Genomic DNA, 13,065 nt, shown 5'->3' with positions numbered 1-13,065 from the left:
CTCAACTGTTGCTTCATATTCTGCTAGTTTCTATTTTAACTTCAGAAACACCCATGCAGAGTGGCTTTCTCCTGTTTTTCCCTCTCATCTTCCATTGTCCCCTGGCAAGAACTATTTCTGCAAACTCTGCCAAGTTATTGCTGTGCATGGCTTATGCTTGAAAAGAGCAGTGACTGTCCATGTTGGGATGTCACACTTCATCCATACATGAATGGAACTTGATGCTCCCCAGATGTTAGTTTTATTTCTCATTTCAGAGGGGGAGAATTTTAATAACCTGGATCTTTGTATTTTTTTTTCAGTTTGGTGGAGAGAGATTTTACATATTTCATGTTTGTTTTTCAGCTGATGTCAAGCAAAACTGCCTCACAAGCAAGACCTCATTCCATGGCTGTTTAAGGAACCTTGTTTTTACCAAGGGCCAACATACAGAATTGTTTGACTTTAGCAGAGCTTTTGACCTGCGTGGAGTATTTCCTCATTCCTGCCCTGGGGCTGAGCACTGAGCTGTAGCAAAGCCTGTCTGGATTGTGAGAGGGTTTGTTTTTTTTGTTGTTGATCTGTTATTTTGCATTCTCATTTTCGTAATGAAAAGAAGAACTGATAAGAACCTGCATCTATTTGATTCTTCTGGTTGTTTTCCAACTCAGGTCATTTATTTTTTTTAGTCACAACGTCCATGTCTGCATTTTAACTAAATGGTTTTAAACGACAAATACCTCTACAACAATTTTAATGGCATTAATTGGGTATTTTTCTTTTTGAGAATTTTTATTAATCAGTGTTTACAGTATGTTTTCTTTTGATTACTTGACAGTATTTCATTTTATTGTGTGTTGGCAGTTTTGTAAGAAGGTAATAATTTTGGACCACATAATAAAACTACAATAAACTGCATTATTTCAAGTAGTTCAGTTGTCCATGTATTTTAGTTAGAAGAAGAAGAGCTGGAAGGCTGAGAAGTTACAAGTATGCCCACTGCAGGGGGGTTGGAACTAGATAATCTTCAAGGCTTCTTCCAGTCTGGGCCATTATATGACTCTGATTATATGAAATGTAAGTGGACGTAGTCCAGCAGAGGGAGCAGGAGACTGACTAAAGTCCTAATTTTGAAGGTCTCAGATTCAGAGTTTAATGAATAGAATTTTCTTAGCTACACTTCACAGGGTAGCTCCAGCTCCATTTCCTTGTGCTTTACTACCCAGTGCTTCTGACACTCATTATAGATACATTGGCTAGATGGATTATGTTCCTGTTTATGCTTTCATGGAATCAGCTTCAGGACCAGCAGCATCTCTATGGCACAGAGATGCCTGTAAAGTGATGTGCTGCTGAAGAAACAATTTGGGTCTTATTTGGGAAAAAACTACGCATTTTGGGAATGCAAACTATTGTATTGCATTCTTTGGAAAGCAGTATTTCTTACAGACACCAGGAGGCAGCTTTGAGGGCAGCCTGCAGTTGTATCTTTGTCTTTTATTACTGTGCCTGCCTCTGTTTAGAAAATGAGTCGTCCAGTAGCTGTTCTTGTGCCAGGTTTGGGGGACGTGTGCTCAATCCCAATCAAGTAAGGACATCCATTCATCAACTGGCCAGGTCACTGAGCAGTGACAAATTTGTCTCACACTTTAATATGCATCTATAATAAACATAGTTCTTTGCAAGTTACTTCCATCTCCCCCTTTTCTTTTCTCTTTGAATTAGCAGTATTTTTGTTTGCTCCTTCCAGTTTTATTTGGCTTTTACTATGCATTTGTACAATTTGTTTTAATGTTTGTTTTTCTCTATGTATTTTGTACTAGTTTAAGAAATTCTAGCTGAAATGAAACTCCAAAGCAGCCTGCCATTGCTTTCAATGAGGGAGGATTCCAAGCAGTGTGTTTAGTGCATTGCATAGAGGTAGTCCAAGGGAAGAGCTCCTGGAGCAAAGAGCTCCTCCACTTCAGCAAGGGTGGCAGAACGTGGTCCTCTATACAGCTGTTCAGGTGCTGTAACAACACAGTTGCTTTTAGAAGTTTTTAAGTTGCTTTTCTGCCCCCTGCTTCTATCCCAAATACACGTGCTTAGATTTGAAGAGCTGGCTTTGTTGTATTGTTTTTATTTTTGACATGGATACAATACAGTGGACACGCTGCTGTACAAATACACTTATATGTTGGCATACTTCAACAAAACACATAACATAATGAGGATTGTAAGGGAAACGTACATACAAACACTTCACTTTGATTAGTGGCATTGTATTATTTTCCAGAGAAGACACACATGAATAGAAACCCACTGAAAAATAAAAATGAAACACTGTGTGTTTGTATTCATTGTCTATTAACCCCAACATCTGATCTCACAAGGTTCACATTACAAGCATAATTTAGGCAACATGTTTTGGATAAAATTTCATCCATATCCTGAAATACGTATTTTACTAGATTTTTTTTGTAATTTCAAATCTTGCCTCATACAAAAAGAAATACTTTGTCAGCATTAATGTGAAACTGATACTAGATTAAGTAGTAAATGTCTAAGCCAAAATATTTTTCCTGGAAAACGTAGAGTGAGGTAGTTAATATTATACATGGACACAGACACATTTGCACACACGCACACTTTCTAATGACATTCGCTGCATATACAGGTTAAAGCATTCCAGTCTGTTTTGCAACACCTGTTTTTTACAATACTCCCTCTCTATGTGTTGATATGCAAAATGCTGTCCTTGTAGAACCATGGATTATATAAATAAGTGAGGCATCTTTGGAATTTCACTAAATTTCTCTTTGCTTGCTACCACTTTCTTACTAATGGCTTTCCACATATGTTACTTTTTTTTAGGTGACAATCCTCTTGCAACTTAGTTTTGACTTCAGCTTCTGTTAGGAGAAACAAAATTCCTCATGCCTCCACCAGCATCTTGAAATATAAGACCTAAAGCTGAAACCTCATATTTCAAAATGCCAATGAGCTTGTTCCATTTGTCTGCTGCATGTTAAATCAAGTTAGTGTACCAAAACAATATAAAACAACTTAATGTGGAACAGTATTAACCACTACACATAGGTCATTAGGGCCATTTGTATCAAAAGAGAGTCCTGACATTCTTTTTCAGAGACAGGAGGTATTTGGCCACTCTATGTAGAATCTAGTTCATCTGCTAATATGCACGTCTTACAAAGTTATAGGCAGTTTCAGCATAAAACAAGAATTCACAGGGTGGATTTTACGACATCATATTTGACTTTCCTAAGTTGGGAAGTGGTGAAAGTCTTCCAAAACGCCCTGGTATTCTACACAGAATGCAGGGAAATCTATTTCAAATAGAAATAACATTGATGAGGTCCAGAACATGCTGAGCAAGTTGCAGCATGAACACAGGGCTGCTCTGTCCTTTCCCTTGCACAGCCATTGAGAACACAGAGTGAAGTGAGTGGGCAAGATGGAGAAGGTAAATGTATTGTCTGAAAGTATTGTAGGAAGTTAGCTCATTTGCTATGACACTTCAAATGACTTTATTAATGTTTAGGCTTTCTGTATAATCACAGAATGCCTTTCAGTTGGCTATAGATACAAGGATGCTTAGCATTTATCTGATTCTCTTTATATTCAAACCACTTTCCACATATAAAAGCCTTTGCTGAGTTTGTTCTTCCCAGATGGATGTTCATTACTCCTGATCTGCACAAGGAATTGCTTGGCTACATCTGAGAGTAGAATTTAACTCAACTAATTCTCATGTTGCCTTTATATGGAAAGTACTAGTCCTGCTTTAAGTACTAGTCCTGCTTTACAGCTGACATTCAAGGGCAGCATAAGCACAAAGAGCTGTCCGTTGCCGCAGAGGGAACTAAAGGGTATCGGGAGCAAAGCACAAGACAAAAAGTTTATGCTTAGTCCTATAAACAAGCCACAGACCTACTATCTCTTGTATACTTAAAATAAATAGTTTTCAAAATAAGGAGTGTATTTTATAATACAATTGTCCTGGCTTTTTCCTGGCTGCAACTGTGTCTCCTTTAGTGTTAAGAAGAAAAAGGAAAAACAAAAGAAAACAAAAAAAACCCAAACAAACAAGAACAACAACAAAAAAAAAACATACAAAAAACCCAAAACCCCCAAACAAAAACAAAACAAAAAATGCACCAAAAAACCCCAGAAAGTTAAAAATGTCACTGTTCTAAAGAAAATGTTGCTAATTTTTTTATCATTTTTTATCAAGAAGATAAGAAAGAAGACAGGATCTGTCCTCTGTAGACATTATTGTTGCTGGTAAAGTTACTGATACAATGATGATTTCTTTCACTGACCACTAACAATGTAAGTTAACTACTGGAGAACACAATCAACTTGACACATTTTAGAGGGTCTGTTTCTGGTTCAGATCCTCATTGCACAGCTTCAGCAGAGCATCACAAGTTACAGGCTTTCTCTGCAGGACAGCAGACTTTATTCGCCTCTAGTTCACTTGGAGGACTTGGTTCAGAGTGCTTTTAAGTTGCTGTGTAATAAACAGAGCTTCTGCCTTGTCCCTGTGTCCAGATTAGGAACAAAAATCACTGCTCAGGCTGGGGGGTGGTTTCATTGTGCAACAACGATGGGGACATTGCAGTGCAGTTGAAGGCATTGGTTCCCAATTATTGCATACGACACAGATAAAAAAAAATAGTTGCTCTTTTCCAGAGATTTGTGATTTCCTTACTCAACAAACCTCTTAGTTTAGTACAGCCCAAAGTGAGATGACTGAGCACTGCTTGCTCTTGTGACTAGCTCCAAACAAGACGTCCTATCTGACATTCTCAATTCAGTGGCAGCCCGCTATTCTGTTGTCAGCCTGTGTGTTTGCTTAGACTGCATGCCAGCTGCAATTTGCTATATATTTGTAAAACCCCCAGCACAACTGGGCCTAGACTGGCTATGGTTTTAAAGACCTAATGTGTAAATTATTAAATCCCTTTTCTCATTGGAAGCCCTGTTTCTTCTCCGTGCTGTATTATACAAGACCTGAACAAAGATCTCTCTTGTTGATGCAGCTGAAGAGTATAAAAATTGCTTACATATTAAAGCTAAAATAAACAAAATAAAAAGAATTAGAAACTATAATGTTTAACGAAAAAAGGTGATGACTGTAAGTGGCACCATTAACACATCTCATAGTCTGGCATTACACAGATTTAATTCTGAGAGTATCAAGTAAAAGGCAGAGCTAGGGGCATATGCCCCTCCTCACCTAGCCTTTATCTCCTGAAACTTGTGTGAAAGGGGAAGGGAGGGGAGCGTGGTTTGTGGCAGTACAATTGCACACAGCTGAGGGATCCAGAGAGATGATTTTGGAAGACTGGTAGTGAGATATACAGTGGTATGTACACTGAGCAGTACAGCTGTCTGTAGTTCCTCCTCCTGCCTCCCTCCCCCAGCATCAGGTACTCATGAGGAGTGACTGAGAGACACAAGCATTGCAGTAACACACACTGTATGGGTTTACTTCCAGGACAAAGGTTTGGTTTTCACACAGCTGTCTGGCACTGCTGGATGTTGAGCTCCTGCCTTCCATGCCTGACAGACACCTTCCCTTCTCCAACGTCTGTCATGCTTCTGTGTCATGCTGTGGTCAGTAGTGTTTCATTCATCTGATGCCACTGCATTATTTCCAAAAATTGTTCTAACACCAGGTCAGGAAACGAACACCGTACCTTGGTCTGCCCTCCTCACCTCCTGGGCCAACTGGCACAAGTGTAATCCATGTGAAAGCATAACTAATGTGATATTTTTCTGATGGCTTGGAAGCTGAAATACCAAAAGTCCTATGTGCCGACCATCAGTTGGACAGTACAGTAGGAAGGAGTGATGTCCTGTGGATACCATTTTGTTATGTCTCTGCAAGAGCTGCTTAAAATGACAGGCATCACTCTTGTCCATTTGGCTTTTGCCCAGTATGCTGCTGCCTTCTGCTTCAGCTGGCTTTTGGTTTTATCACCCATTCTGCCTGAGGATTTGCACGGTAGACATCTAGCATGAACGCATCTGGATCCAAACAGTGCTGACCTGAAAAGGAAATTGTCAGCCATGAATCATAAGATGCTCTGAGTACACAGGGACAGCGCTGTGTTAAAATGTCCTTGAATGTTTCTCTGACCTGCACACAGCAAGCCCAGTTTGGTGTGTCCATCCAGCTAACATCTTGCTGGATGCAGAGAGGGCCTTTGGTAAATTTGCCAGTGCTTTTAGTCTCTTGACAGTCATGAATTTACTGCCACTTCCAGCAGGATGTCCTGCATTACACTGAGTAATGCAAAAGACATTTAGTCAAATGGTGAATATGGCCTCTTCAGAAGCATCAATAACTGTTAGTGTAAATGCTGCAGTATGGGGGGTTTTATTTCTGTGGATTTACTGTGCTGGAATTACAACTCTCTGACTTCTACACTATTTTTAAATGCTGAAAAAGTAGCTCTGTAAACAATGTGTTCCCATACAGTAGGATGTTGGAAAGAAATGCAGGGACTCTAACAAGGTTTTTGGGAGTTGCCAATTTGCTGGTTAAAAAAAAAAATCCTCTGCACTCCGGCTGTTTCATTAGCTGGTGATTGGGAAGTTGTGGCTGCCTTTGCCTGAATGAGGATTTTGTGCCTCTTAGTTGAGTAATAAGGCAATAAATTCTAGAGTTAAGTTGATTTGTTGGACTATATTGCATTTACATGGGATAATGAAGTAATTTCATTGGTAAGGTTACTTTGCTGTGACACAAGGTTATGGTAAAATTTTTGTACGGTTACTTATAAGGTCACTGGGGTCCTAATGATTTTATTCAAGTGAAAGCAATATAAATGAATTAATGCATAATCAGCAGACTAAGGTACCCTGAAGGATCTAGGACTATAAAAGTGATTTTAAATGAAGATGCAAATTAAGTGTTCCAATTTTTTGGAAGACCATGGTAGGAATATTTGGGATTGTTTCACAAGGTCTTTAGGATAATTTTTCTGTTTTAGCATCAGTTGGTCATCCTGTTTGGACAGGCAAAACAAATCACTAATCCAATTTAGTTTTTTGTTATCATCAGTAATAAAGACTGATTCCTGATTGCTCCTGAAGTAAGTCTGTTCTGTTTTCTAGTAACTTTACAGAAAGTCTTTAGAACTGAATCTAGAAGAAATAAGGAATACTCTAATCAGATAATTCACAACTGACTCCAACACAGCATCCAGAATTTTGGCATGAACAGAGAAAGGAGACAGTAAGAGGTGAAAGGATTGTGTAATATCAAATTAAAATATGTTTTTTGACCTTTAGGCGAGAAACTTGTGGGCCACTGTTGTTGTTATAAGAAGTGTCATGCATGAAACAGGATACAAAAACCCTATTGCAAGGAATTTGCAAACTAAATAAAGCACAGAGATTAGAGTGAGTATAGAACATCCATAGGTGCAGGGGCTGAATTCACAATTCTGTGGGTCTTTATTTGCGAGAGGCTAACACTTACATACAGTCAGAAAGAAAGAGGTCTTGGAAAAATGCTTAACAGCCAGGTGGAATGTGCTTGCAAGAGGAAGACTAAGGATCTCTTAACCATGAAATGCTCAGTTACAAGAGTGAGAGAGGTGAGCAAAAGGTCAGATGAATTTGGCACGACTGTGAGAAGTGCTGCTGAGACCCAGCCGCCGGGTTCATTCTCTCCTGTGGGGTACCCCTCCTGTCACTCTGGAGTTGGAATAAATGATGACATGGACTCTAACAGCTTTTGGGTCAGGTTCCTTTCCTCCAAATGGACTGGAGGGTAGGAGAGACCCAGCTCTGTCAAAACAGTGCTGCCCTGAGGTATTTTAGGAGGTTAAGGACATTGAGAATTAATTTTCAAAATTGAGACCTACCTATATTTCCTCCAATTTCATGTAAACTTTGGATCTGGCCTCTCACATTCTGTGATGATCCACGGCTAGGATGGAAAAAAACCTTTCAGTTTGTCCTTCTGTTATAACCACGACCTTATCACCCACCATCTATGGTAAGCTAAAGTTTGATATTTTTTCCCCTGTGAACTGCCTTATCAAAACCAACAACTTCTACCAAATGGACCACTACAGAATAATGAATCTGCCACAGAGGTAGATTACTGCATCGCAATCAACCAAACCTTCTATATTATTTATTTTATATTATTTATTCAAAGAACAGAATTATGTCGTAACATGGGAAGACTTTGTAGAAAAGACTTTCAGACGCAATTTACCATTTCCCATAGCTGTTAATAATTATTACCTTACAGAAATAAAAACATTTTAGACTTATGGATAGATGTAAAACAAGCCCTTTGGGTTCTCTATGTGGCAAGTCTATAAAATACATGTTTAATGTACATTTTTAGTAGTGGTGTACGGGAGGGCAGATTGATTCTGTATAGGAGCCAATTATTAAGTAAAATAAAAAGAGTAAGATAAGCGGTTAAAATTTCTTTGATTGACATAACCATAAATTATCACTTTTAGATTAAAAAAAGAGTTATTGTAACACAATGAATCTTTGAAGAGGGAGCAATCTATTCATTTATAGTTCTGACATTGTTGTTCAGGAAAAACAAAATGTTCTGCTTTACCCACCTGTTTTCACAGTGGAATCGAGCCAGGATGTCTTTGGCTTTTGTTTGGCTGTTGAGTTGAATTGCCATAGAGACTTTTGAATGCAGTGGAGCATAAACTCTTATCACCCCCTCGGGTATGTCAGACTGCAAGTATGGAGGGAAAGTGACAGCTCCCTAAAATCAATAATCAATAGAGTAAGTCTAAGGCAAATATTGCTCTAGCTCAATTTGGAAGCAGTTCTGCAACCTCATTTGAGGTTGCCTGCAAAACTCACTGTCCTGCATTCTCTTGGCTATTCAAAAGACATTTACAGTCATACAAATGCAAATTTGTAGACACAAATCCGATACAACACAAAGACACAAACTCTTTGGTAAGGAGCACATAAATGCACACAGGGTAAAGCCCTTGAATTGTAACTTTAACTTATTTCTGTTAACATTGGGCAGTGAACCAACTGCTTATTTAAAAACATAAAAATTATTAAGAATATCTGGTTTTCCTTCTAAAGATGGAATTCTCCTGAGGCATAAAAATCCAGTTCTCTGTTTCTGCTTCCTATAACTTCAACCAGATTGAAGTGTGTGTACAGTAAAACATCAAGTACCATATGGTTTCTGTTAATTTGAAATTTGACCTTGTGTAGGGTTCAAATGATCATCTATGAAGTTTATGCACTCTTCCATGATTAATGGTGGATAAATCAATTAGCAAGGTTTGCATTCCAGTTCTAATCCAGTTAATACCATGCTGACCAGAACACAATAGTCTCTCCAGTCTCTGTCTCTGTGTAATTTAGAACATCTGAGACCTGGGGATTGCGTTAAGTGCTCTCAACATTAAACTCAGTTATCCAAACAGAGTCTGCCTCCAATTTACCCTTCATATTTCAGCTCCTTGCCATGGCTACCCTCATTTTTATTAGATGTAAAGCCAATTACTCCGATCAATGGACTTGTCTTCCCAAAGGTGCAATGACTTCAGTAATTGACTCTCCTCAGAGAAGGAGTCTATCTGTGTTCGTCCCAGGCTGAAATTAACTTTGCAGCACAGTAGTCTACACTGCCATTTTAAACAAACATCTCTATCTTCATCTGCAGCACCAATGTATGCCCTACCCTACCTAAAATACTTCAGTCAGTGCTGGCAAATTCTTGAGAAAGGTGAATTAGAATGTATTCACCATTCATACATATCATTTATCTTTCTACATTTTCCCCCATGCATTACTTTTGCATTTTTTCTCTTGTCTGTACTGGTGGCTCATTTTCTATTTCTCATAACCTTGTGATATCATTCCTTCCTAATTTGTCTTTTCTTTTGTTCTTCAAGACTATTCTTCAATGACTATTGAATCCTTTACTATTTCTGTGATTACTTCTCCTACAATTCACCAGCCTTCATTATTTTAAACATTAATGGAAGACTCTTAAATACTTCCTCTCCAGGTTATCAGTTACTACATGGAAGTACATGTAAGTTGCTATAGGGACTGTGTATGTTGTGCATAGAGACACAACATGTCTTGTTGCCCAAATTTATGTTGCACCTAATATGTAAGATAGTTTTAGTTGCCTATCAAAGCAGGATACCCCAAGTAAGCTTCTAGGCCGTAGATAAAAACTGGCAGCTTTAAGACCTTCAAAGAAAGGTTTTTCTATCAGATTTTCTTAAGTCCAAACTTCTGGAGCCCTGGAAATCCTCAAAAGTGTCCACCTCTCTCCTCTGACTATACAGGGAATAACAACCCCATCTACTTCACAGGGCACATTTAGGCACAGTTTAGGTGTCTATGGTAGGCAAACTGTATTTTCTCTCTGCATACAAAATCAGTGCAAAGCTGTAAGACTAAAGCTTGCAAAAAGAGTATCAAGTGGCCTGTACCAGGACATGGATAAATGCAATTAATCCTAACATGGACCATCCTTCTACTCAGCTACAGATCCATGTATTTGTTGAGTATCTACAAATCACTGCTGTCAGGGACAGTCCACATACAAACATTTCTTATGGAACAGGTCAAAAAACAGCTTGGCAGCTTTGGCTGCTGGAAATCATTCTGCCTTCCTTACCTTTTCTCAATCAATTCCCAAAACTTTGTCTTATCAGAGTGTTAGACTGGGAAGCACACCTTTCTAGAAAATTGAAATTCAAGATAATTCTCAAATCAGCTTGTTTTGTATGGCAAAACTTCCTCCCCACACCCAGAATCTTTCATGAGATAAAGGAGGCAGGCTGTTTAAAGCTGCCTTTGAAATCTGCATCTTTTTATCACACCTCTGGTCTTTCAGGTCTCTCCCGTTCCATGGTCTTTCTCCTCAGAAGTTTTCTCACTCCTTTGTCAAACATCAGCTGTCTCTTGCTGTTGTTCATTGCTGCCTCATTCATTTTTCTCACTTGGGAAATCAGGAAGGATGGGACCTAGAAGGAGGAAACCAGATCTGAGAATATACAGTAATTTTTCCCCAGTGTGTTGGGTCTGTAGAAGGGCACCAAATTCTAGGCAGCATAAACTGTGCTTATTCCTAGAAGATACATGCAATCAGTAGCTTCCTCTAACAACCTACAGTTATTCCTTTGGTGAAATTGTTGGCCATCTTTCATGCCACGCGAAACTTTGAAGTGATGTTTTCAGCTGCAGGAACTTTATTAAGAAGTAGTCTTTGCAACCCTCATTATACTCTCCCTCTGTTGTCAGCAAACAAGCTGAGACTGTCAATATCTTCGGGCCAACCTTCAGAAGCCCAGAAAGCTGTACACACTTTTGTCCCATTTTTTTGTGGGCTGGACTTTAAACAGACATCGAATCACATTCAAGTACATCCAGATGAAACCATTCTTCTATGCATCACTCTATATAAACAAGGGTCTGGGAGAGGGACTTCCAGAAGGCAAATGATGCTAAAGCAGATGTCTTAGATAAGTAAGGTAGCTCTCAATCCAGAAATATCTGCCAGGGTCCCTCATTCTAGACATGGAAGACTCCAGTCAGTTTCCAAAGAAACTGTTTCTCCTTGGAAGGTCCGTTTATTCTCATTTCTGCTCATGACCTGCATATAGCAAATTCCTGCACTGAAATGGGACCATCAAGGGGGAACCAGCACTACTCACAGTCCACAGGATGTCCTGGTACCGGATTAAAAGCCGCACAATGTGCGCGGTGGTGGCGGCTGCTTGCATTTCTTGCTGGTTTGCACGTTTCCCTTTGTAGATGAAGAGGTTTGGTGCAACAATCATAGACACATTCCACAAATTCATCTTGTTTTTCCCTTCATTAGCAACCACCTTCTTCAGAAACTGAAGAAAGGCCTGGAAAAAAATACTTGTTTAATCTCAGGAAATAATTTATTTTTGAAATGCGGCATTTTCAAATGCACATGTCTGGCTGCTACATTTGTACTTGGAAGTGAAATTTAGGGTTTTTTTCATAGTATTTGGATTACTCTGATATTTGTTGTTACAACAACCAGTGTCAACCACAGAGCTATAGTTAATGTTATCAAAACACACATTAATAAATTATCTATCACTTAGACCATAATCCCAAATTTATAAGGCAAATACAGTGTCTACAGTAGGGCTCTGAATCCTATACAAGAGGTAAGATGTACATGTGTTGCAAGGGAATAGTTACTTTCTTCATAGATTAGATTACCAAGTGTCCATTTTGATGTATCTAACCAATGCTTTTTATGTCACAGTCACTTGGGGTGATTAGTCTCTCCAAATCTGCACCAGTCCCACATGTAATACAACCTGAAATTTCTGCCAGCAAACCTCAAACCTTTATTCTGGGATAACAAAAGCAAGAAGAACTAAGTGGTTGTTCATTGACATTACTTCTGAACATGCTTGGCAGAGTACAAGGAAATTAATTTCCCCTTTTGGGTAGTTTATTCAGAATTTCGCTTGAATGATTAAATAGCACAGACTGCAGCTGTGGTTAGAGTTGGGGTCTACCAATGAGTCCTTCTGCAATATTGTTCTGGTTTCAGCTGGGATAGAGTTAATTTTCTTCCTTGTATCTGCTACAGGGCTGTGTTTTGGATTTAGGATAAGAATAATGTTGATAACACACTGATGTTTTAGCTGTTGCTAAGCAGTGTTTACACTTAGTCAAGTGTAATCTTTAAATTCTCATGCTGCACTGCCAGCAAGGGGGCTGGGGCTGCACGAGGACCTGGGAGGGGACACAGCCTGGACAGCTGACTCCCAAGGGATATTCCATACTATATGGCATTGTGCCCAGTATCTAAACTGTGGGGAAAACTGGTCTTGGCCCACTACTCAAGAACTGGCTGGGCATCAGTCACTGAGTGGTGAAAAACTGCATTGTGCACCACTTGTTTTGTGTGTTCTAATTAATTAATCATTATTATTTCCCCATTCATTTCTGTCCTATTAAACTGTTGTCAACCCAATTGTCTCAACCCATGGATTTTACTCTTTTTTTTTAGATTTTCTCACCCATCCCACTGGGAGGGGGGAGGAATGA

At 39.1% G+C, this 13,065-nt stretch overlaps 2 protein-coding genes across 2 annotated transcripts in view; one reads left to right on the top strand and one right to left on the bottom strand.

The window, feature by feature from the left end:
* Window positions 1–735, top strand: part of LAMA1 (laminin subunit alpha 1) — a gene marked incomplete at its 5' end in the record, with an annotated part of 98,700 nt that extends 97,965 nt beyond the window's left edge. The window contains one exon of the mRNA XM_084212751.1: window positions 346–735. Coding sequence (XP_084068877.1) covers window positions 346–506 — 161 coding nt within the window. The 3' untranslated portion in view covers window positions 507–735. The remainder of the gene's footprint in view (window positions 1–345) is intronic.
* A 4,854-nt stretch (window positions 736–5,589) lies between these two features.
* ARHGAP28 (Rho GTPase activating protein 28) overlaps window positions 5,590–13,065 on the bottom strand; it is a 72,741-nt gene continuing 65,265 nt past the window's right edge. Inside the window, exons 11-15 of the mRNA XM_084216587.1 lie at window positions 11,682–11,879; window positions 10,848–10,991; window positions 8,589–8,743; window positions 7,863–7,927; window positions 5,590–6,036 (exon numbers count right to left, since the gene is read on the bottom strand). Coding sequence (XP_084072713.1) covers window positions 5,945–6,036; window positions 7,863–7,927; window positions 8,589–8,743; window positions 10,848–10,991; window positions 11,682–11,879 — 654 coding nt within the window. The 3' untranslated portion in view covers window positions 5,590–5,944. The remainder of the gene's footprint in view (window positions 6,037–7,862; window positions 7,928–8,588; window positions 8,744–10,847; window positions 10,992–11,681; window positions 11,880–13,065) is intronic.

The sequence above is a fragment of the Fringilla coelebs genome, assembly GCF_963513975.1.
Source record: "Fringilla coelebs genome assembly, chromosome: 1".
Lineage (NCBI taxonomy): Eukaryota > Metazoa > Chordata > Aves > Passeriformes > Fringillidae > Fringilla > Fringilla coelebs.
Note: the sequence above shows the minus strand (reverse complement) of the source record. Positions and strands in the feature narration are given on the sequence as shown.